Consider the following 24812-nt stretch of genomic DNA (forward strand, 5'->3'; position numbering starts at 1 on the left):
AAGTCTATGAGGGAGAGAATAACTTAAAAGTATTATATTTTAGGGCATTATGTTTATCATAAGAGTACGGAATGAGGGTTGCAGAGAAGGTGGAATTTTTAATGCCTGAAAGCTCCTAAAGGGCAGTGGTAGTTCAGTAGTAGAATCCTTGCCTTGTACGAGGGAGACCGTGGTTCAAGTTCCAATGAACATCATTGCGCAGCCACTGTCGGACTTGTCATTTGAGGCTTTCGTGTTGTTATGATGCTAAACAGATTTCAGTGGCAACAGTTTCCACAAGAGAAAGATGGGCAATCTCCTCTCATAGGATTTTCAACCTCAGAAACCTGCTGGAGGGTCAGCTACGAGTAGGTTCTGACTCGATAGTAATGAGCAGATGAGGAAGAAAAATCTAGAAATCTCCTTTCAAACATCAGCCAGAAGACACTCCATGAATCACAGCAGTTTAATCTGCAACCAGTCATAAGGGTGATGTGGAACATCAAGGCATTCTGCTGTTATGAGACAAGGGCTGAGCGACATAACAGCAAAAGTTCTCTAGAGTGTGTAATGGAATACAATATCTTTTCTATGTCTGCATGATTTGGACAGCTTTTCCTTCAGTTACCCTAACAATTTTCAATAATTTCATATTTCCGTGTGTCAGGTAGAGATGTGATTCTCAGAAAGGATTCCTGATTTATCAACATGGATTTGACGTGGAATCTGTCTGATCCCCTCCAAAAAAACTCAGCTTTCATTCTGTCTCTGCTTTGTCATATCTCCTCTTTTTTTTTTTTTATTTTAAAGGCTAAAATGTATTGCTTTGCTCTTGATTTAGTGAAAAGATTTTTTTTAAAAGATTTTTTTTTAACATATGGAACATTTTATCACTTTCTATGAGAACATGTAGTTGAACTTACTTTTTTTTTTAAAAAAATGACCAACAACAACCAAAAAACAATAATCAAAACAGACTACAGAATGACGGAGGAGTTTAATATTCCCTTTGGGGCAGTGAGCAATTACTCAGATTTCTGTCCTTGTAAACACATGTCCTGGTCTCTATAGAAGATGTGCTATGCAAGAAGACACAGAATGTTCACTCTTCTTAAAAACAGTGCAATTCTATTTATTTTTAGAATGTGGCTTATCTAAAAGGTCTTCATTCCTGAGCTTCTCTTCATAGAAATATTGAAAAATAGGTAGAGGAGATGTTATTTTTCACTACTCTTAAGAAATGAAGTTTGCTGGCATAAATTGTTGAAGAGTCTAACTACTCTCTGAAAGGTTAGAAGTTCAAATCTACCCAGAAGTGCCTCAGACGATATATCTGCTGATCTGTTTCTGAAAATTCATGACCTGAAGACCTTACAAAGCACAGATCTACTCTGGTATACATGGAGTTTTCACGAGGGGGAAGAGACTTGATGACAATGATTCAGGCCATAGTCTTTTCCATTACTGGCTATGTATCAGAAAGCAGAACAATGGCTAGGAATGATAGAAGGAGAATTACAGCCTTTGAGCTGTGGTCCTGGAGAAGAGTATTGAATATACCATGGACTGCTAGGAGAACAAACAAGTTCATCCTAGAGAGGGTGACACCAGGCTGCTCCTTGGAGGTAAGCATTCTGAAGCTTCATCTAACATACTTTGGACATGTTGCAAGGAGGAACCAGTCCTTGTAGAGGGACGTCGTGCTTGGGATGGTGGAGGAACAGCACAGGAGAGGAAAACCCTTCATGAGATGGATAGATTCAGTGACTGGGGTAATGAGGGTAGGTGTGTCAGAGACAATAAGATTGACACAGGATAGAGAAGGGCTTAGGGCTGTTGTATGTAGGGTGACTATGAGTTGCAGGCGATTCAAAGGCACATAACAAAAACAATGACATAAACAAGAAAAAGAGTAAGATTCACAGAGGCAAAATGGTTTTTTCCCAAGGGAGCTCTTGAAACCTAGCCAGTAGGGAGTTGAGCTGCTAATCCAAACCCTACACCTCTCTGGCAATTTGAATCCATGGGAGAAAGATGGGCAACCTTCATTCTGAACTTCTTTTGCTAGACCAACTCAGGAGGGAGAGAATCCCATCTTCTTCAAAGTATTGTGATAAGGATTAAATTAGCTGATGCAAGTCCATGGCATGGTAAGTGCTCAGTAGAAGTTAGCTCTCTTCGGTGCTATCATGTATGGAGACATAAGGCAAGAAGGACCACAGTCACCGCAATCAATCTCAATTGGGAGGAATGAATTTCCTTGAGCTTTCTATTAGAGCAACTATCCTGTGTCCTCATTCAGTGATCATGCCAAATCTCATCTCACCTCATTTAAGAAATCACTTTGGCTTCTTAACCCACAAGGATCTCCCACTTAACTTTCACCGGTGATTCCAAGGTTACATGCTGTTTTGTGTATTTGATGGTGGGTTTTTCTGTCTCCATCATAGTCCAGCCCATCACCTGAGTAAGCAAAAGATGTAGCACAGCCCTCGAGGGCTGAGCACTGGAACAGGGTTGGATAGCTCTCAGAGGAATTATCCAGTTGTTACTAAGTCAATTCCAACTCAGAGCAACCTCATGAATCTGAGAGGAGAGCTGGGCTTTACAGGATTTCTGTGGGCTGACTATTTTACAAATAGTCTATCCTTTCACTTAATAACATAGAGAGAGATCAGATGGCCCAATGGACAAAAAGCAATGCTACCAAGCTTGGACAGCGGGAGGGGAAGGCCCTCTATGAGATGGATTGATTCAGTGACTGGGTTAATCGGGATGGGAGTGTCAGAGACAGTGCTATTGGCACAGGACAGAGCAGAGTTTAGGGCTGTTGTACATAGGGTCGCTATGAGTCACAAGCGACTCGACGGCACATAACAACAACAACAACAACAACAACAACAACAACCAAGCTTGGAAGCAGCAGTGGCATCCACTTCCATAATTAGCTTGCCTCAGGAAACCCTATGAACCTGGAGAAAAGATGAAAGTCACCCAAGTGTTGAGGGCTTTCATTCACAGGGCTGCTGTGAGTCGTCTATAACTCAACGGCACTTAACAACAACAACAAACAACAACAATAACATCCTTTCATCTGAGGCATCTCTGAGTGAAATCAAGCTACTGACATTTCAGTCGAGTGTGTTAACCATTCCTTTGTGCTATCTGGGACCTCCAGGAAATAGTACAGAGGTTAATAGACAGGCCAGGCCAGATTCAGATTCTAGCAATTTACTAACTGTGCAACTTGAGGTATGTGTGTACCTCCTCCCAAGCCTCAGTTTCTTTTCAGTAAAAAGGAGAGGATGATTCCTCACAGGATCAAGAAATGTCAAAAACAGGCAAAGCTATGCTCAGCCATCCTGGTTTCCCTGGGACTAGGGAGGTTCCCAACTCATGAAACATTCAGTGCTAAAATGGAAAAAAAAACCAAACCCAAAACAAAAATCAGTAAGCCAGTACAGTAGGTTTCCTTAGGCTAGCATGGCCACCTGCACACAGTAGGTAATCACTAAATACTAATTTTTTTAAATATTTTTTCCCAAGTCTTGGAGATATTGTAAGTCATTAATGTTAAAAACTTTGACTTGAATTTCATCCTTTGTTTTGTCTTTCCTTTTATTCTCTATCACTCACAGTGCTATTTACCACCTGGTAATGGGGCTGCAGGAGTTGCTGAGTAGTACAGATGCTGAGCATGCTTGCTTGCTAACAGGAAGGTTGGGGGTTTGAATCCACCCAGAGTTGCCTCAGAAGAAGAAGAAAGGCATAGCAATCTACTCCCTAAAAAACAGCCGCTTAAAAATCCTAGAGAACACAGCTCTATTCTGATACATACAGGTCACCGTGAGTCAGAGTCAACTCAGCATTTCATTATGATTATTATTATTTTAATGTTAATGGGCCTACAGTTGACCCAGCTGTCCTGGGTGCTCTCTGTGAAGCAGGAACTAAGCAGTACAACTTGGTTGGAATTAGGGGAAGTTCCCAAGGATTCAAATTCCCACTGTGGGCCAGCCTGAGAGTCATCGAAGGCCGAGACAGACGTAGTCCCAACCTCCAGAAGGCTGACGCTGGGAAAGTGCCTCTCTGGATTGGCGTCCCCTAGTTAAAGCATTTACAACACACAGTCTGTACTTACATTCTCTCTTTTGTCTGGTCCCCATCCGTGTCTGAAATAAATCAGTGAAAAGAAAAACAATAGAACATAAGGGGTTCGCAAGAGTCAGTCTTAGACTATACAGCAAGCTCACTTAATTTAATCATGAGAAATCAAGGCCACTGAGCCGTGCATGGTAATATGGGAAGCAAACCCCCAGCAGTAAGGCTGTGGGAAGGGAGGGAAGGAGGTCTGGTTACTCAATGTTCTGTCATCATTCTGAGCTGAGCTAGGCAAACCTTTATTCTGTTTAGCTACTGCAGCAAATAATTATATATCTATGTATAAAAAAATGGTTTAGTCAGCAAACTAACTCTTTAGTAGCTATTAAATTTCACTGAGTAGATGTTTCTCCAAGCAAATGAAAACATTTTAGGCAATTTTGTCCTTTGCTGACACTCTTGAAACAGCTGTCTCAGGGTTCTTGCTGCATGTGTGGAGAAGACAGTAGACAAATGTTGCTGTTTGGGGACTTTTCCAAAAGGGGATCAATAAAGTTAGATCAAGCCAGTCACAGATTTGTTGACAGCTGCTTGCAATTATGCAGGTTGTTGTGATTTATGGCCTTTTACTTTGTTCTCCTGGGGGGGGCTGTAAATACACACACACACACACACACATTGTTGTACATGCCATTGATTTAGAAGTAACTTATAGATGGCACTCTTGAGGATTTTTCAGAGGCTGTAAATTATAAGGGAGGAGATTTCCTACTACTCTTCCCCAGAATAGTTGGTGAATTCAAACTGCTTGCCTTTGGGTTGGCAGCACAACTCCTAACCACATCTATAATACACATGCCACCATCTCATCCTGTCTTTGTTTAATCCTTTACTAATTTGTTTGTTAATGTTTCATTTTATATTCATTTTTATTTATTAACATACTGCATTGCAGTATTATTTAATTTGATTACTGAGTTTTGGGCCCACTTTAGCCCTGACCCACAATGCTCCTTAGAGTGAAGATGGTCAGATTTTTGCTTCCTTTAGACATATCATTGAGACCAACAGCTGGAGAAGGACATTGTGTCGGGTCAAGTAAAAGGTCAGCAAACAAGAGGGGGATCCTCAGGAAGGTGGATTCACACAGTAGCCTCAGCAAGGGGCTCCAACACTTCAAAGGCCCTGAAAATGGTACAGGACTGGGCTAGGTTTTGGTTTTGTGTATGAGAGGTGACCAAGAGTCGGTTGAAGACACTTAACAAACCAGCCCTGGTCTGTATTTGAGCCTTGCAAATTAAACAGTGACCATGGTTATGAATCCCCTTTCACACACACAATAAGTCGAAGCCTTGGTATTATGCTTAACAAGTAGTGAGATGAGGCCTCAGCTCAGATACATTTGCACTTTTTGGTTAACAAGCCTGAAATAACTTTACAGTAAAGTTACACATGCTAGTTCGGACCTCAGTATTCTACAATTAGCAAGTGTGGTTGAGCAGTGAGTAAGCTACTTACAGTGACCTCAAAACCTACCCCTGCTTCAAGCCATTTCCCCTTTGCTCCTTGTATTAAAAAGAACATGATCAGTGCAGATCTTCTACACAGCGAAGACTTTGCTTTCACGGACTAGGAAAATACAACCAAATATTTGCCGGTCTGAGGACAAGCTCTCCACAAACAGCACTGAATCTCATACTTCCAATTTAACAACTCTTCTATTCGTCTATCTGCTGATTACCTTTTCCTCCACAGAAATGCTGGTATATCTTATTTGAGTAGTCAGAATTTTTCTCAACAGCAGCAGGAAAAGAAGCTCACTCCCACCTGACAATGTCCCTCATTCTTTCTCCAACACAGTCTGTCAAAAGTGTGCCCCCTTTTCAATAACAAGTTCAAGTAAAAGAAGACAGTTACTTTGGCACAGATGGCTTCTTCCCTGGCAAGGGTGCTCTTTCATGTCTTTCAGTAGTTGGTGGCAAAGGAGGCTTTGGTATCTTGGGTAAATGCTCTCCGAGAGGCCTGGGTAATTCAGAGAAACACTGTATGAGAAACAGAATTCTACAGCCTGCACCCTGTACCTTGATGCAAATGCAACAGAAGGTCTTACCTGCTTGTTGGAACTGGAATCGCAGGCTGTAAAACAGTAAGGGAGATGTATGAGTTTCCCCAGTTCTTTTTAAGGAATAAGGACAAGACATAAAAGGATTAAAACAAATAAACAAAAGCAGCTTACCTTGTCAGAAATTGCTGGTTTCCTTCCTGTATAAGACAGTCATGAAGAAAGATTATTAATTCAGGACTTAGTAAACATGCAGTTTGAAAACATAGTTTTTTTGCTATTGTGAATAACCCAGCAATAAATATGAATGTGCATAAATGAAATACTACATAGCACTGAAAAACAAGGGACTAAAATAATATTACACAACATGGGTGACCCTGGAGGACATCATGAAGAGTGAAAAATCTCAGTCACCAAAAGACAAACACTGCATAACGCCACTGTTATGACATGGGGGTTGGTAGTAAACTGAGAAAAGAGGGGATAAATAATGAACACTGCATTGGAACAGATGAAAGAAAGAGCTGTTTAAAAGGAATACATGATTAGACATTATCTGTATAACAACAGCCCAGAATAAGAGGTGCATAGCAAAGTGGATTGGGGGAGGGCGGAAATTACGCAATAATGTGCGGTTGTGGTAGGTTTTTTTTTTAAAAGTGAACTTGGCGGATGGGGGAGGAGAGGAAAATGTGCAACAGTGAATGAAAGAAAATCCAACTACTCTGAACTTTTGTTGAAATCATGATAACAAAAATATAAGAACAGTTTGATAAAATCCTGAGTTTCTGAGCCTGTTAGTATTTAGCATTGAAGAAGCATTGCTTCCAATCAAGAAGTTTCCCTTAGAGAGTATCTAATGATATAAAAACAAAACAAAACAGCCTCATTGCTGTTGAGCCTCATCTCAGCTGAGTGGCAACTAACTCAGAGTTGATTTTCCAGTGAGTCTCCGAGGCTGTAAAGCATGCAGGGGTGATGGCCCGGCTTTCTTTCTTAGCGTCATTGGATTTGAACTGCTGGAGACACATCACCTTTTAGGTTAGCAGCAAGTCTCCCTACAGACTACGTCACTAGAGCTCTCCTGACTTTAAAGGCTTGAAACATTAAAATTACTTGTCCAAGCTCACAGAGCTTTGCATACATACCAAGAGTACTGTGGATTCTATGCTTCTTAATATTTTATTTTCTGTAATGATGATTAAAAAAAAAGAAGGCTTTGTGTCTTTTGGGATTTTAAATCTCTTTTATTGGCCCAGGTGTCCTTTGTGCTATTGTCTAAGTTTATTTTCATATTTTAAATAAAATCAGTGTGCCATGGAAGGATTACCTTTCCTTTAATCCTATAGTATGTTATTGTTGTTGTTGTTATGTGCCTTGGAGTCAACTATGACTCATAGCAACCCTATGGACAATGGCTTTGAACTCTGCCAACCTCAATATCTGACATATCTGACATATCTGACCCCATTGCCACGTCACTATATCAATCCGTCTCATCCAGGGTCATCCTCTCCCATGCTGACCTTCTACCCTTCCAAGCATGATATCCTTCTCATACGTGGGGACCTTCTCATGCAGTAAGGACCTTACTGGCAACACATCCAAAGTATATGAGATAGAGCTTCAAGATCCTTTCTTCTAATGAGCAATCTGGTTTCATCCTCTCTAGGACAGACCTGTTTGTTCTCTTATAGTCTACGGTATGTCCAGTACTCTTCTCCAGCACCACAACCCAAAGGTATCAAATTATCTTCTGCCATCCTTAGTCATTCAGCTCTCAGATTGATAGCAAGTAATTGACTAGACTATGGTTGGATCAGGTGAACCTTGGTCTAGAATGACATCTTTGTTCTTCAACACTCTGGAGAGGTCCCTGACAGCATGTTTTCCCAACCATCCTGACTGCTGGTGTCAAGAGTATTGATTGTGGATCTGAGCAAGGTAAAATTATTAACAACATCAATCTCTTCTCCTATCTGTCAGGATTATGCCAATTGCCTCAGTAGTGAGAACCTTTCTTTTCCTGATGTTGAGATGCAATCTATGTTGAAGATTACAGTCTTTTACCTTCTGCAGCAAACATTTCAGGTCCTCCTTAGTTTCGACAAGCAAGGTTGTGTCATCTATGCCATGCAGGTTGATAATGAGTCTTTCTCCAATCCTGTGTTATATTTGATATTAAATAAAGTAGTCCTTTTGTTTCTTGAGAAGTATTTCTGGAGAAACTTTTAATTGGGGCATATTTTAAGAAATTCTCACACTCATTGCCATCAAGTCAACTCTGACACATGGAGACCGCAGGGGTGTCAGAGTGGAATTCCGTGGAAAAAATGCTGTAGAATTTTAATGGGTGAGTTTTCAGGAGCAGATTGGCAGGTCTTTCCTCTGATGCAGCTCCAAATGGATGCTGAGCTGCAAGCTATCACCTGAGCACACAGCACACTTGTACGAGGGGATCCCGAGATTCTGCTAGTGTGCTGCAAATTGTTTTGGTTGTCACTATTTTTGCTATTATTTTTTTTTATTTGTTTATTTCACTCTCTTCCTAAGGAAAAAAATGGCATTGTAATACCTAAGAGATGCCAGGCTGAAAGCTCTGCGTTGCAAAATTATCCAAGGCAATTGTTGGGTTTGAGTTTGAATTTGTTTCACTTTTCTGATCCATTGGCTTATGTAGTGAGTGAGCTGAGTAAGAGTCTGAAGTTTCTGCCTTCATTTTCACTCAACTTGTGCAGCTCTTCGCAGGCAAGTCACGACTCAAACACTAGCATGGCCCAGCAGAGCAAATAGCTGCTGAGAAAACATTAGCAAGCAGCAGCCTCCAGTGTGAGACCTGGACGCTGTTTCACAGGCTGATGAGGAGACTGAAGCCACAGAAGGCCAGATGATCCGCTCAGCATGTAATTAAACTGAGTTGAAGGTAGGACTCTGGTCTCTTTATCACTTCAAGTATGGGCCTCCTTTCTCAGACCTCCCTAACTCACAGCATGTAAAAATTTAGAATTGTCAACTGTAGCACGATGCAGAAAGGGATGCCGGCTCTGACTCCCTAAGGACACGTCTTCAACCTCAGATTTGGAAAAATTGTCCACCTTTCTTCCAATTCTGTCCATGCAGAGTTATAAAACCCATATTTTGGTGGGGTTAATGACCCTTAGTGGTATAATTAAGCATTTGCCTGCTAGCCAGAGGTCTGTGGTTCAAGCTCACCAGTTGCTCTTCAGGAGAAAGATGTGGTAATCTGCTTCTGTAAAGAGCTACAGATTTGGAAACTGTGCAGACATTCTAGCCTGTCCTTAAAATGTTGTACTTGACAACAGGAACCTTTTGCTTGTTTGTTTGTCTTTTAAATTTGTTATTGAGAGTCTGTCAGTGGCACAAAATAAGTGCTCAGCCACTAACCAAAAGGTTAGTGGTTCAAACACACCCAGAGTCTCCTCAAAGGAAAGACCTGGCAAATTAATTTCAAAAGGTCACAACCATTGAAAACTCTACGGAGGGCAACTGCTTTTCTTGTGTGGGATTACAAGGATTTATCTGAGCAGGTGTTCAATAAATTATGGTTGTTTTTGTTGTTAGGTGCCATTGAGTTGAATATGATCCATAGTGGCAGAATAAATAACAGATGTGAACCATGTTCTCTCATCCTGTCCCATCCTCATCAGCACTGATACATTTGAGCCCATTGTTGCAGTCACTTGTCAATCCATCTTGTTGAGGTAGCTAAGATTTAGGATTAAATTGGAAACCACCCCATGTGGGACTGACTACAATTCAAGAATATTCTGTGTAAATTTTAGGGGACAAGGACTATAGATCATATATCCATATCCACTGTTTTGTAAACCCCATATATAGATAATAAAACAGTCTCAACATTTTACAAGAGTTCAACTTTTGCTAAATACATTTTTCCCCCCACCAAACCAACTACCATCAATTCTGACACACGGCAACCTTCCGTTGCATTGCTAGGTTTGCAAATCTTTATGACAGGAGACTTCTCCCACAAACACCCATCGTTAGAAGCCCAATACACAATGCCTACATTACCGGAGATCCTTTCTTCACACAGAACAAGAAGACCAAGCTCATAAGAAAGAACTATTACCAACCTAGTGTGAAGGGCTCTCGGTCAAGTGGAGCTAGTGTCCGATCCAGGGGTGGTTTCTTGCTTCTGTCTATGGAAGGAGCAGGGACTGCAGGAGAAGAAAATGTCAGTGGAAGTAAGAAGGCATTTGGCTGTGGGTGGCAGTACAGGTGGGCTAGAGGAGGCAGACGTCATACTCACGTTTTGGTGTTTTGGAGTGTCTGCTTCTATTAGGTTCTTCGTGACTAGACTGTGGTGTTGGTAAAGGCTGCTTAGAAAAAAGGGAAAATTTAGGAAGTATTCCCAGCACCTCGGCAAGTCTTGTTAGCTTCATCTCCCCAAATGTATGTATGTCGTCTTTTTCCTTTGCTGTAATCCTTCTACGCGCCAGCACCCAGTGTCCCTGTCAATTCAACTCTAACTGGCAGAGACCTGTGTGTGTCAGAGTAGAACTGTGTCCCACAGGGTTGTCAACAGCTAGTTTTTCAGAAGCCGGTCATCAGGCCTTTCTTCAAAGCACTCAAGGTGAGCTCAGACTTGCAAACTTTTGGTTAGCACCTGAGCTCCTTAATCATTAGTACCACCCAGAGACTCCGCCCTCAAACCTCTCTCCCCCAAACTTCCACAGTAGCCTCTTAGCTGAGCTGGCTGTGTCTGCTCTCAGCCAAAGCAGTTCTTCTTGCATGACAGCTGAGCGAGCACAATACTCCGCTGCTAAACCCTCCAAAGGCTCCTTTACATTCAGAACAGAATAAAAACACACTTGACTCCTGTCCCTCTTCCAACCCTTTCTTGTCCTTTCCGCAGTGCTCACTACAAGTGCACCAAAAGGGTCTTCTTACAGCCTTAGAAAGTCCCTAGCACACACCCTCTTTGGCATTTCTGTACTGTGCTTCCCTCAGCCAGGAATGTCCTTCTCATGGCTCTTCCCATGAATGGCTCATTCTCTCCTAGCTCCGTGTCCTTCCCCATCCAGCATTTCCTCAGCTGGCCCCCTGTCAACCATGACAACGAAATTATCTTGTTTCTACATCTGTTTACTTGCTTATTATCTATCTCCCTTGATCAAAATCTGAACTTGATAGTGAAACTGCCCCCAAACCAAAACAATCCCTAGAACTCATTGCCATCAAGTGAGAACCATTCATAATGACCCTCCAGTAATTCTCCAGGGCTCTAAATCACAGGGGAGGACACTACCCAGCTGCCTCCTGCAGAGCTGCTGGTGGATGCTAACTAGCGAAGAGGTGCCACCAACTTTGTACAGACCAGGCCACCCGAGCTTCATAAAAATTAAGACCACCTGCTGAGCACTTAAAGCATTTCTTGGCACTGAATAGATGATCAATAAATAGCTGTTAACGGAGAGAATGCTATATCCTAACAACTGGAAGTGAAGGCATTCAGTTTTTATCTTTTCAGTTGCCTTTGAGTCTATTCCCACTCATAGCTACCCCAGCTGTATCATAGGAAACCTGTGTTCCTGAGTGTTTTCAATGGATATTTTTTTTTGGAAGTAGATTTCCAGGTCTTTCTTCCAAGATACTTCTGGGAAGACTCGATCAGTTTTCAGTAGCAAAACGCATTTGTCAATGAATTCAGAATCAAGAGCTCCCTGTTGACGGGAATTGCAAAAGCACCAGCGGACAAGCTCTTCTTTGGTTAGACACTCCAACTCTGGTGTCATCTGCATTTTACATTTTGCCATTAGCACACTCCTAGGTGTGCAGGTCAGTTGCAAAGAGAACACATTTCCAAGTATTGACTCCTTAGCCTGAACTTCTCAAAGTCTCTCTGCGTATGTAACTAGATTCACAGGACCAAGATTAAAGCCGATTTACGGATTGTGCGTTCTTGTAACCCTTGTGAGGTTAAGGCATGTGTGCCCTGTCATTTCGAGACTTGGCCAGCAGGTGGCGGAAGTCCTTACAGATGAGAAAGGCCTGTGTCCTGCACATTGTTGGTAGATGCCAGTCATTTTAGATCATTTTCTTAGCATAGATTTCAGAGTTCCCAATTATTTCCAAGGGTAGAAAACGATGGCACAAAACAAACTACAATTTTTGTATGCTACTATATAAATATTTTATAATGTTTATGGTTAAAAAATCATGTTGGCTTGAATAAAAGTCACCAGTCTCCCTAACACTCTCCTACCCCTACCAACTTTGGATATTTAGTCATTTTCCCAGACTCTACATACTATCTTATATAGAAGACAGTGTTAGTATTAAAGATGTTAGTAGCTTCTGGTCCTTCCTTCCCCTCTGGCTGCTCACCAAGTGCCCACCACGTAGGTCCGCTTACCCCATGGTTCCTGCTGGCCGGAGGCGGGGGAAGAGCAGCCATTGGTCTCTGGGGGGGCACAGGAGGCTGCTGGGGGCCCTTGGAGGAGGGCGGCCGGTCTGTGGAAAGTCAAGGATACTAAAATGAGCGCTCCAGTGGCCTGGTGGTAAGCTGCGCAGTGACAAAGGTAAGCAGTTCGAATCCTTCTTCTGCCCTGCGGGAGAAGGATGGAGAATCTCCTTCTGAGTGATCAACTGCCTCTGAAAACCCAATGATGGATCAGCTATAGCCGCAAATAACAACATAATGAGAGGAGAAATGCTAAACCAAAGAGCTGGACAAACTCACAGACGATCCGAGAACAGGTCCTGTGCTCACTCTGCGTGACCCAGGGCAGCGGGGGCACCCGGCCTGAACCCAGACCATCCTCTGTGTCATCCCAGCTGTGGGGAAGGACTTGTCCCAGACTTGAGTTTTACAAGGAAAAGGATGACCTTGGCCTCATGCCTACCCCAATTCCTAAGTTAGTTTATTTTACTCTCTTTATGCTCAGGGGTAACTTTGACTTCAACTCATATAAATTATATGTTTGTTTAATAGATATCTATATTTATGTATTATATATGTATATAAATATACTAGAACAGTTATTATAATTGTTATATATAATTATTATGATATAGTATATATTTATAAAGTCTACTATATATTTATGTATTATATATAAATGAAAGAATATATAATATATAAGTAAAAGAAAATATACTATAATATATAAATAAAAGAATATATGATGTATATATTATATTAAAAAAAGAATATACAATATATAAAAAATAAACATATTTAGTTTCAAAGTGTGAAAAAGGGACTCTTTGCACCTAAAACTCAAACTCATTGCTGTAGAGTCAAAACCCACCTGTAGGCTGTCAACTGCATAGGAGGAGATTGTCCATCTTTCTCCTACAGAGCACCTGGTGGATTTGAACTGCATGCCTTCGGGTTGGCAGAACAATTCCTTACCCAATAGGATATCCTTCTACTTTAGACTAACTAAACCCATACGAGGATGGAATATTTTTAGACAGTATTGTAAGGTAGCACACATATGCCCCTCACACATGGACACTCCCACATGCACACAGGGGCATACCTGCACAAAGGCTGATCTGTGCACACACAAATGATACATACATACTGTCACACAGAAATTGAATTCTGGTAACAGCAACCTAACCCAATGATTTTTCTGCTTTATTGGCAATCCTCAAAGCAAGCCTATGTGGTTCATGTTATTAGTGATCTATATTATCATTGTTCCCATATTAAAGATAAGGAAGCTGAGAACCAGAGATGTGAAGTTTCTTGCACAAAATCTAAATCTGATAACAAGCTGAGTTGGCATCAGTATCCAACTCTTGTGCTGAATGGAGGTAAGGTAGGCAACGGCCTCCCGTGCAGTACTGGGGGAGCTTGTTCCTAGGCTGCCAGGGTCAGAAATCAAGAAGCAGGCCCTTACCGATGTACATGGAGTTGGGGAAAGGCTTGGCGGGCAGGATGGAGTTCTGAAGGGCTTCTTCATCATTGGAGGGAGGTGGCTCATAATCAGCATCGTCCTCCACAGGCGCCTCTCCCTCCTCGTTGGGGGACTCATAGTCATCGTCATCCTGCCCCTCCTGGTCCTCATTGGGACTTTCATAGTCATCTTCTTCCTGTGACACACAGTGGCAGGAAGAGCACAGTTTGTAGAGGCTTTCTGGCATTGTTCCATGGATGCTGGTCTATTTCTTTTCTCAAGCCTCACAACAGCACACTTTTGAAGGTAGGCAGCCACTCCCATTTTACAGATGGAGAAGCTGAGGTCAGGAAGCTCAAGATCACTGAGTCAGCCAACAGTGAAAGACTCTCCTTCATGAGTTTCTAATCATTTTTGTAAAGTTTCCAACAAGTAGATTCCAGCTCACAGCGACCCCACGGTGTCAGAGCAGAACTGCTCTGACTAGAACAGTAGGGCTTCCATGCCTGATTTTTCAGAACAGGCTAGGCCTTTCTTCGGAGCCTACTCTGGCTGAATTTAAAATTCTAACATTTTCATTAGCAGCTGTCAAGTGTATCCCATTCCCCACTCCCATACTTTTTTAGTGGGTTTTTTTTTTTCACAATAAAGAAAAGCAAAAGAAATCAGGAGCAGGGCCCTGGCAGTGGGGGTTGGGCTCTGTTGTGAGTGAGGACGTCTTTGTGATCAGGGCGTCATGAAGAGCAGTCTGCACTCTTGGAGAGTCTTGGGGACACCAGCTAATTGCTAGCTCTGTGCTTCCTGTGTCCACACTCCAAACCTTCTCAGAATCTAGCATCATGTTGACGACCATGCAACTAGAGGAAGCCAGACAACCAAAATCTACTAATTAGAAGACAGATTAAGTCATCTGAGAGAAGATGGTCAGAAGCTGTGCTATTCTCTTTTTCAGAGAGTTGAAAAATGATAGCTATTATCATGGTATCTGCTACTGATTTGTTAAAGTTCCTTTTTTGAAAAGGATGTGTTTAAAATTTTTTTCTTTTGTGTTAGCTCTGCTTCTTCATGGGTCTCAGAAAAAGAAAGTACTAGATGCTGGGTGAGTGTCTTTGAGCAGTTTATGAATATTAATAGACTCCTTGGTTAACTTCCAGTGGTAACTGAAAGTTTGGAGGTTCAAATCCACTCAGAGGCAACTTGAAAGAAAGGCTTGATGACTCCTGAATATTCAGCCATTGGAAACTCTATGGAGCATGGTTCTACTCTGACATGGTGGATTGAAAGAGTTAAATGCTTTCAGTCTGTAGCTTATTGGTGGAGAAGAGAAAGGAGCTTGCTGGTGGAGCTGAAAGAGCTTTACAGCCCTTGTTGAAGCAAAGCAGACAGCAGGCCAGCTCCAGAGGTCCAGAGAGCCAAGGGACTGAAGGGTGAGAGGGGCCAAGCAGAAGCCTGCATGTGGACGTGGCTGAGAAGCTGCACTGACTGAAGGATCGTATTCTAATTCTTTTCTGCTCCTGAATTGTAACCTATTAAATTCCTAAAAAATGAAAGAAGAAGAATCATGCCTTTTTATTGTAGTTTTGGAGAAAAGTACCAAATAGTCTGGACTGTCAAAAGAGCAAGCAAATCTGTTTTGGAGGATGTGAACCAGTGGCAAAGTTGTCAGAAGGGATCAGTCACTGTGGAAAAATGCTCTCAGAGAAGTAGACTCCGTGAAAGATATCAAGACCTTCAATAAGATGAACTGACACAGCTACTCTAGCAAGGAGCTTGAACAAAGTGAAGGTCATGGGAATTACACAAGGTAGAGTAAGATTTTGATCTGTGCTTCATATAGTCTCTATGCATTTTAAGTTGACTCAATGGCATCTAACAACCACTTCCCTAATAAATCTCATCATTTTGAATATTGTCTGAAGTCTATGTGGCCATTGCTACAAATTATTGAATTTAGCAGAGAAATGAAAAGTCTGAGAGAGATGGCTGCTGATCTTGATTTTTTTTCTTCCTACTTACGAAGTCAGAGGAGACCAGATGCCCCCATCTCACTTTTTTTTCAGTGAGTCACCTTGATGACAACAAATTATAAAAGTGGACAGTCATGGTAATGACTTCCAACTAGAAGGAGAACTATCAGTGTCTGAGTGATGAGTAGCTCATCAATTTCATTCCAAGACTAGGTGAGCAAAGAAAGGAGCCCAATGCACTTCTCTGTCCAGTCAAGAGCACTGTTGAAAGAACAAGGTGATGATCACACCTCGGCCTAGAAAGTATGTACCACAGAAATCCTGACAGTCTTTGGGTATGATTTAAGAAAAACTGGTATTGGAATTGAAAACCTATTATAATTGGGTTTTGGCTTGAGGGGGTATTTAAAACAAAACACTAGAAAGTACGTTAAGGGTTAAATTTTTCTTGAACTCAAAAAATGATTAGTCCTGTCCTGTTGGTTTTCTTGTAATATAACAATTGTTGAGTACCATGGGGTCGATTGTGACTCACAGTGACCTCATGCAACAGAACAGGTCTGCTCTGTGGATTTCCTTATCTTGATCTTTACTGGAAGCAGATCACCGTATCTTTCTTCTACAGACTTGGGGCATAGATTCAAATACTCAATCTTTTAGCTAGCAGCAGAGCGCTATTAAACATTGAAACAACATCTCTGCACTGAGTTCAGGAAACCGTTGCCCTTCTAGAATGGTACTGTCCTTCCTGGCCTGTCAAACAAAATCCAATCATTGTTCCCAAGCGGGCATTACATCATAAGTCTTTCTTAATGCCAGAGACCTCTCCTCTCTGCTTCTAAAACAATTCCCTCCTAATCAGTTGATGCCATGTTTTTATGACCATCTTGTTCTCAGATATATTCTTCCACGTGATGTGCTGCCCATCCTGTGGGGTGTTCGTGGGATGAAGCACTTTATTCCCCACTTTGTAGTGTCCTAGGCAGTGCTGGGCACGTAATGAATGCAACCTCAGAGCTTTATACCTTCTGACTCGTGGAAACACTTTGGTTTATGGGCAAGGATGAGAAGTTGTGCCTTGGCCAAACATTGCGAAGATGTGGCTTTTATGTGAAAATACAGAAATTTAGGGGAAAGCTGGCCTATTTATTCTGTTGTACACAATACATCTGTCTTATTCCTGTGTTTCTATATGAAATATATAGACTTAACTGGCATTTTTTTAATTGAAATACTCTTTTTCTGGAATCCTAGTAAGCCCAGAATATTTTGTGTCTTTATAATGGAACTAGAGGGATTTGCTTACCTGAAAGACCATTTGACTAAGGTCAGTGATCTGGATCCCACGTTTGTTGCTAACTAGCTGAATGGCTTTATTAAATGTGTCATGTTCTTCAAGGGCTCAATTTAATAATCTAAGAAAACGATTGAGGAGAAAAAGATAGGTCCTTGAACCAGAAAGAAGCTCTTAGCCTGAATGAAGTGACACACTTAGCTGCTAATGGTAAGAATGGAACTTCAAATCAACCCAGCGGGGCTACAAGAGAAAGGCCTGGAGATCTCCATCAAGAATACTATACACCGACACCCCTGTGGGGCACAGCCCTGCTCTGACACCATGGTATAGTACAGAGTTGGAATCAACTTGACTTAACACACCATGTGTGCTAACCATATCTGTGGTTTTCTGGGGAGGCGGTTCACAGCATTTACCAGAATCAAATAGTCACTGTGGCTCCTCAGCTGCAAAAATCAGCCTGGTTGCCCCCTCTGTGATGCCGTTTCTACTGAGGTCTCCTAGTGTATGCTGAAAGCCATTTCCCATGGTACAAGTAGTGGTGAGTTAAGTCCACAAGAAAAGCTGCATTAGAGATGGAGCAGGGTAAGGCCACACTGCGAGGATGGAAATGACAGGTCATGAAGGGGCCAGCACACTGCACCTGCTTTTGTAACACAAGGCTAATTAGCACGTAGCCACATAATTCACACTTTGTCTTTGGTGCTGGAATGGAAGAGTTGAAAAGTTGAGCAAAGACTGCACGGTTCACAATGCTGAAATTTTTTTCTATTTGGAATTTGACAGGAAAAAATTAATTCTGGCCTTTAGGCAATTATCCTGGCCTCTTGTTAGAAGCTGTGCTGCTTCAAGCATTCATTTGTTCCTTATTTAAAAGGCATTCTGGAAAATACTTCACGTGTGGAAGGGCAACCTAAGCCATACTCACAAAGGATGACCAGCCCCCATTGTCCTCTTCGTGGTTTTCTGTGGGAGGAGACAAAGGCAACATGAGAACCGGATGAAGCCTCTAGAACAAAGTCCAAGTTGTTCCTCCCCCTGAGGACCCACTCACTGCTCGTTCCTAGGTCTCCACTCTACCCTCAGTACACCTACGCTTAACAAAAGCCAGCAACTTTACACCAGCTCTACAATTTCTACGATAGTGCAGAAGCTCTTAGTCTTTAATAAAACACACTTAAGAGGTGTTTTAAAAAACACATACACCTGGGGCCCCATCTCGAGAGATTTGGACTCACTAGAACCTGGTGGAGTCTGTTGTTGTTATAGCAGCCCTGTGAACAAGGGATGTGAACCCCGTCCTATCCTGTGCATCCTCATCATCTCTGACACTCTGGAGTCTGTTGCCGCAGTCACAATGTCAGTCCATCTCACTGAGAGTCTTCCTGCCTTTTCCTGACCTCCCATTTTTCTTAGCATGATATCCCATTCTAAGGAATAGCCTCTCCTAAAAAAAATGCCCAAAATATGCGAGACAAAACTTCACCATCCTTCCCTCCAAGGAACAAACACTCTGGCTACATTTTCCCCAAGACATATCTATTTGTTCTTTTGACAGTTGGTGGATATTCAGTTCCATTATCCAAAACCACAGTTAAAGGCATCAAGTCTTCTTTCATCCTTTCATTGCCCAGCTCTCAGATGCATAGCAAGTAATTTATAAGAGCCTGGCCTGAATCAGGTGCACCTCGCCTTCAAACTGACATCATTGCTCCTCAGTAATTTGGAGCAGTCCCTGACAATGGACATTCTCAATATGTCTCTTGATCTCCTTATTGCTGGTAGCAAGGGTTTAGATTGTGAATCTAAGTAAGATGAACTAAGTAATCAACAATTTCAATCTTTTCTCCAGCTATCGTAATACTGTGTATAGGTCCACCGGTGAGGATTTTTGTCTTCATGATGTTGAGATGCAATCCGTATCGAAGGGTATTGATCATCTGCAGCAAGTGTTAAAGTCCTCTTCACTTTCAACAAGCAAGTTTGTATCATCTGCGTAACACAGGTAATTGATGAGTCTTCTTCCTATGATGATGTCACACTCTTCAGAGTCCAAATTCTTGAATGATTTGTCCAGTATACGGATTCAGTACATGTGGAGAAAAGCTACAACTCTGACACACACCTTCTTTGCTTTTAAACCATGCAGTATTCCCTTGCTCTGTTTGGACAACAGCTTCTTGCTCTTGTTATAAGTTTCATATGAGCATAATTAAGTGTTCTGGATTTCCATTCTTCTCAGTGTTAGCCAGAATTTGTCATAACTGAATAAACTATGGTTAATATGGTGGAGCCTAGGAATCTGGTATTTGGGTTTTTTTTTTTATATTATCTACAATTCATCAGAGAAAAGGTGCCAAAAAGACTGAAGCAGGCTTTGATTCAGGAGCTGAGTCAATGGCTATGTCCTTCCAGTAAATCTGAAGGGGGAACCCAGAATTTCTTGATAGTTTCTGCAGGAGGCCCCAGCTGGGTAGTGGCCATACACCATGGACTTTAGAAAAGGGCATTTCTCCTCCCTTCATTTCCAACCACAGTCCTCTTTTTGATACGAACTGGCACCACACACCCAAGTAAAGCCACTCTGTCTGACAGCTTAGAAACTTTATCAACCAAAAGATGGAAGAATGGACCTGTCACCTCTCAACCCAAGATCTTTACCTGTCTCTTCAGGAAACCTCTGGACTTGAGGTCTGCAAAAGGCAAAGAGCAGGGCATTAGTGGGCTGTATGTTCCAGGAGCCCTCCCTCCTTCTTCTGTTCAACCCTATGAGAGGAGCCCCAGAGGAGGGCTTGTCTTACTGCCTATGACCTGTGTCCTTGGTTTTTGCCATCAGGAGTGAGGCTGCCCTCAGAATTCTGGAGACCACCAAGCCACAGTGAATGACGTGGCTGGTTCTCATGATTGCCAGACACCCCAGAGGAAGTGCCCCACTGTCCCAGATCTGCGGTGGGACCTGGAGTAAGGAGAGAGACCTGTTCTCTTATTGGACATCAGCTTAAAAGCCCCTGGGTCTGAAGTTAAAACCCAGGATATAAATATTCTGACTTGAGTTTGAGTTTCATTTCAGCTAGTCTGGTGAATTTGCCCACTCACTTGCGTGTGAAGATGCTCCTCCTCTCTTCATTCTTGTTGATTTCCTGACTTAATTTACTGAGAATCCTACAAGATAAAAGAGCACGGTGGGCTCACCGAGAAAGAGACAAAAACCACAGTCTCCTCCCCCGGTCAACCTTCGCCCTGAGTTCTCTGATCTGCTCACAGAACGTTTGCCAAAGCTCCAGGACCAACCCTTGGCCAGCCTCCTCCCCCGCTGCTGTGGCCTCCAGCTAGCTCAGCCTCCTTCACCTCCATGGTCACCCTCTGCCTCTTACTTCCTCTCCAGGCTTGTCACAGGCTTGTCCTGCAAGGCCTTGCTCGAGCTGACACCCCCCACCTCCCCGCTGATCTTTGCTGCTCTATCTTCTGTCCAGTTCTGCTTTGAAGCCTCTCCATGAAGTCTTGCTGGCTTCCCTCTTGTCTGAAATACTATAGCTTCATGAACTGTATTTCACCAGACATTCCTGGTGCTGACTCCCTGACTCCTCTTTAGCTTCTCATGGTGTTCCCTCTCTTGTTTCCAGAATTCTCAGGGTTGTAATCTCCTCCCATTATTCTCTCCATGGCACCTATTCAGTGGCATGAATTCTTTCAACAACGCTGCTAATGGCTTAGAGAAGCAGATCTCTGTATGCAGGATCTGCCGCATGGAGTCCCCTTGATCTACCATTCCCCCACAGTCATTCTTGACTGAGACTCTTAGGTATTGGAACACACACACACACACACACACATACACACACACACACACACACACACACATACATATATTTTAATGAGAGAGAGAGAGAGAGAGAATTCCTATATATTGCAAAAGCTAACATACTTGGCTGTTCACTGAAATGTTGGAGATCAAGTTCATCCAGAGACACTTTGAAAGAAAGACTTGAAAGCCTTCAGGCACAGTATATCAGACCAATTTGATGTAAAGGGGTCTCTAAGAGTAGAGTTGACTCACTAGCAAATGATGATGCATCTCCCCAAAACCCAGGATTTGGAGGGCATCCAGAGAAGGACTACAGCTCAAGCACAACCTAAACCCAAGCATTCAGCTTGCATGCTATGAGGCTGCAACCTTTCTTATCACAGCCCACTGCTGAGACCCTAGGCACCCTCATTAATAAATAGATACACTATCGCCTAGTGAAATGGGGTAGGTGGGGGAGTCATAGAGGTTTTCAAATTCAATTTCATTTTAGAAATGAAGTGACAAGGATCTAGGGAAAGGAAAGGATACCTAGATGTCACATAATGAATGGGTTGATGATAAGGCCTTCCCTCCACACCCCACACAACAGCTTCAGAGAGAAGCTTTCCTAATGCCTGAGCCTGTCTCCTTTCAACACAGCACATCTTCATACTAATTCCCTTTGTACTGTGACAGTGACTAGTTGAGCCCTTGTACCATCAGCTAGAATCTTGCTCCATCTGCTAGAATCATCCACAATCCACCTTCCTTCTGTCGAGGTGACTTTCTCAGATCAACAAATTTGATCAAAACAAAAATGTCAATTTAGCAAAGGTAATCCTTCAACTCTATCACTTTTATTTCCCAAAAAACTGCTGTTGGGCATTCTTCCGTTGAACAGGATTGACAAATTAAAGGGGTTTCAATAAACAGGGAGTTATGGTCAAGAAAGCAAGCAGATAATGTTTAGTTTCTGCACCAACATAATTGTTGGCAGTTCAGTCTTCAGTGATGACCCACAGGATCAGCAGGGGTGGGGGCTCTCCAGCTGCGCCTTCTCTGTCACTGTCACCCTGCTGCTGCGTCATGGTTCATTTTGTTTTCTGTGAGGAGATGCTGCGGAATTTCTTTCCTCTCTCAACTGACACAAAACATTTTTTTTTTGACACGCAACATTTCAAGGCTCCTATCAAGCTGCCAAGAGAGCTTCGCTAGTGCAACTATTATTATTGTTATGTGCTGTCCAGTCACTTGCAACTCATAGCGACCCTGTGTAAAACAGCTCTGAACCCTGCTCTATCCTGTGCCAATCTTATTGTCTCTGACACCTCCACCCCCATTACCCCAGTCACGGAATCAATCCGTCTCATCCAGGGCCCTCCTCTTTGGTGCTGTCCCACCGCCCTTTCAAGTATGTCCCTCTCCAAGGACTGGTCCCACCTTCTTGCCTCCAAGGAGCAGCCTGGCATCACTTTCTCTAGGATGAATCTGTTTGTTCTCCTAAGCAGTCCATGGTATATTCAAGACTCTTCTCCAGCACCACAGCTCAAAGGCATCATTTCTCCTATCATCCTTAGTCATTGCCCAGCTTTCTGATGCATAGAACATTATTGTGAAGACCATGGCCTGGATCCAGCACACCTTGGTCTCTAGACTAACATCATTGCTCTTCAGTATTCTAAAGAGGTTCCTGACAGCAAACTTTCCCAATGCAATTTGTCTTTTGATTTTCTGGTTGCTGGTACCAAAAGTGTTGATTGTGGAGCCAAGCAAACTAAAGCTGTGAACAGTCTCAGTCTCTTCACCATCTATCGTGATGCATGTCAATTGTCCCAGTGGTGAGAATTTTTGTTTTCTTGATGTTGAACTTCAATCCGTATTTAAGACTGCAGTCCTTGACCTTCTGTAGCAAGAGCTTCAGGTCCTCCTGTATTATGCCATCTCTTTACTGGGCAGGTTTTGTGAAGAAACAGTGGTGGTTCAGTAGTACTGGGGTCCCATGAGGAATTAAAACAAGAAACCTACTACCAAGGAGTAGATTCTGACTCACAGCGACTATCCATTGAATTTCTGAAGCTGTATTATTTATAGGAAGAGACTGCCTATCTTTCTCTCCAGGAGCAGTTGATGGATTAGAGTTGCTGACTTTTAGTTAAGAGCCTGATTACACACTACACTCCCACTGCCACCCAGTAAACCTCATGTGGAGCCACTGTCCGTCTGTGTTGCTAGGAAGCTGAACAGATGCCCAGGAATCTTCCTGACTATGATGGTCTGAAAAGAAAGGGCTGGTAATCTACTTACAAAAACAGCCAGTAAAACCTCTCTCACTCATTGCCATCAAGTTGGAACCAGCTCATAGTTGACCCTCCACTGGGATTCAGAGGCCGTGAATTGCAAGGTAGGATATTACCTAACTTTTTCTTTCTTTCTTTTCTCCCCCCCTCCCTATAGGGTCATTAGTGGATTTGAATTGTCTGAGAGGCACCTCCTTTGGATTAGCAGTGCAACTCCCTATAGTAACTCTACAGATCACAGTCGTCTCATCCAAAACCAATCATGAGGAAACCACAGAACCAGGGAGTGTTTCGTCCCCTTGTGTTGGGGCCATCAGGAGTTGGAAGTCAACTTTAGAGCAAATAATAACAATAAGTGAAAAACCTAAGCAGATACATCAATGAACAAAACAAAGTTGCCTGCCTTCAAGAAGCTTACACACTGTGGAGGGAGTCTGGTAATTAAAAGAGAAGAATAAAAGAAGTAAAACTGTAAGGAAGACCTGCATATTGAAGAAAAATTGGTGCAGTGATTCAGCAGTTTGAACTTATCGTCTGCTCTGAGGGAGAAAGTTGTCTCAATTTGCTTCCATTAATATTACTGCCTTAGAAGCTTCATGGTGCAATTCTTCTCTGTCCATAGGATTGCTATGAGTTGGAATGACACAATGATAGTATTTATGGCTTAGTTTATTGAACAGAGACATATAATGGTGGGTAGACAAGTAAGAGCAGCTGAGGAGTACATGGGTGGGGTATGTTTGTAATTTAAAACAGGGTGGTCAAGTTTAGCCTCAGTGTTCAGCAATGACTTAAGCATATGGGCCAAGCATCACCTTAATGCCCCTGCTCCACCCAGCCTGTCACGTCACAGAGCTACTCTGGGTTCTAAAAAAGGTCTTTTCTCTCTTATCAGTATCTGTAGCAGCCAGGCTGTAGGCTGCTGGGGCTTTAACTGGGTAAGGAAGGAAATGCCAAACCGCAGGCTCCAACCATAGAAGCAGCACAGAGAGTGAGAGAGAGAGCAGAACTGGCAGCCTACTCCAGGGAAGGCAGGCTCCAGGCTGCTCCTTCACAAGGGGCCTTCAGAGAACCTCTGCAAGCCAGCTAGGACCTCTGCTGAGATCTCTAGTGGGGCATGGGGTGGCATGTTGACTGGAAGAACAGAGAGGTGGTTGCTCCCTGTGTGTAGGACCTCCAGCCATGAATTGAACTGTGTCTCCTCAAAATGTGCGGATGTAATATGAAAGTTATAGAATGATCCTTCATAATCTGATGAGCCAAATTGATGTACATAAAGGGTGGATTGTAACACTCTTGGTATCACCACAGCCCTAATCCAATACAAGAGGAGTTTCCCCAGGGTGTGGCCTATACTACCTTTTATCTTACAAGAGATAAAAGGGGAAGAAATCAAGCAGAGGGCTAAGGAAGCCTTGCTTAGG

At 42.7% G+C, this 24812-nt stretch overlaps 1 protein-coding gene across 1 annotated transcript in view; it reads right to left on the reverse strand.

The window, feature by feature from the left end:
• The window catches only part of LCP2 (lymphocyte cytosolic protein 2 (SH2 domain containing leukocyte protein of 76kDa)), a 74614-nt gene that overhangs the window by 20864 nt on the left and 28938 nt on the right, over positions 1-24812 (reverse strand). The window contains exons 4-13 of the mRNA XM_006884421.1: positions 20401-20466; positions 19966-19997; positions 18233-18270; positions 14044-14236; positions 12546-12643; positions 10440-10506; positions 10264-10347; positions 6317-6342; positions 5998-6122; positions 4121-4151 (exon numbers count right to left, since the gene is read on the reverse strand). Coding sequence (XP_006884483.1) covers positions 4121-4151; positions 5998-6122; positions 6317-6342; positions 10264-10347; positions 10440-10506; positions 12546-12643; positions 14044-14236; positions 18233-18270; positions 19966-19997; positions 20401-20466 — 760 coding nt within the window. The remainder of the gene's footprint in view (positions 1-4120; positions 4152-5997; positions 6123-6316; positions 6343-10263; positions 10348-10439; positions 10507-12545; positions 12644-14043; positions 14237-18232; positions 18271-19965; positions 19998-20400; positions 20467-24812) is intronic.

This window comes from Elephantulus edwardii, unplaced genomic scaffold, assembly GCF_000299155.1.
Source record: "Elephantulus edwardii isolate Elephantulus edwardi_28Jun2011 unplaced genomic scaffold, EleEdw1.0 scaffold00033, whole genome shotgun sequence".
Lineage (NCBI taxonomy): Eukaryota > Metazoa > Chordata > Mammalia > Macroscelidea > Macroscelididae > Elephantulus > Elephantulus edwardii.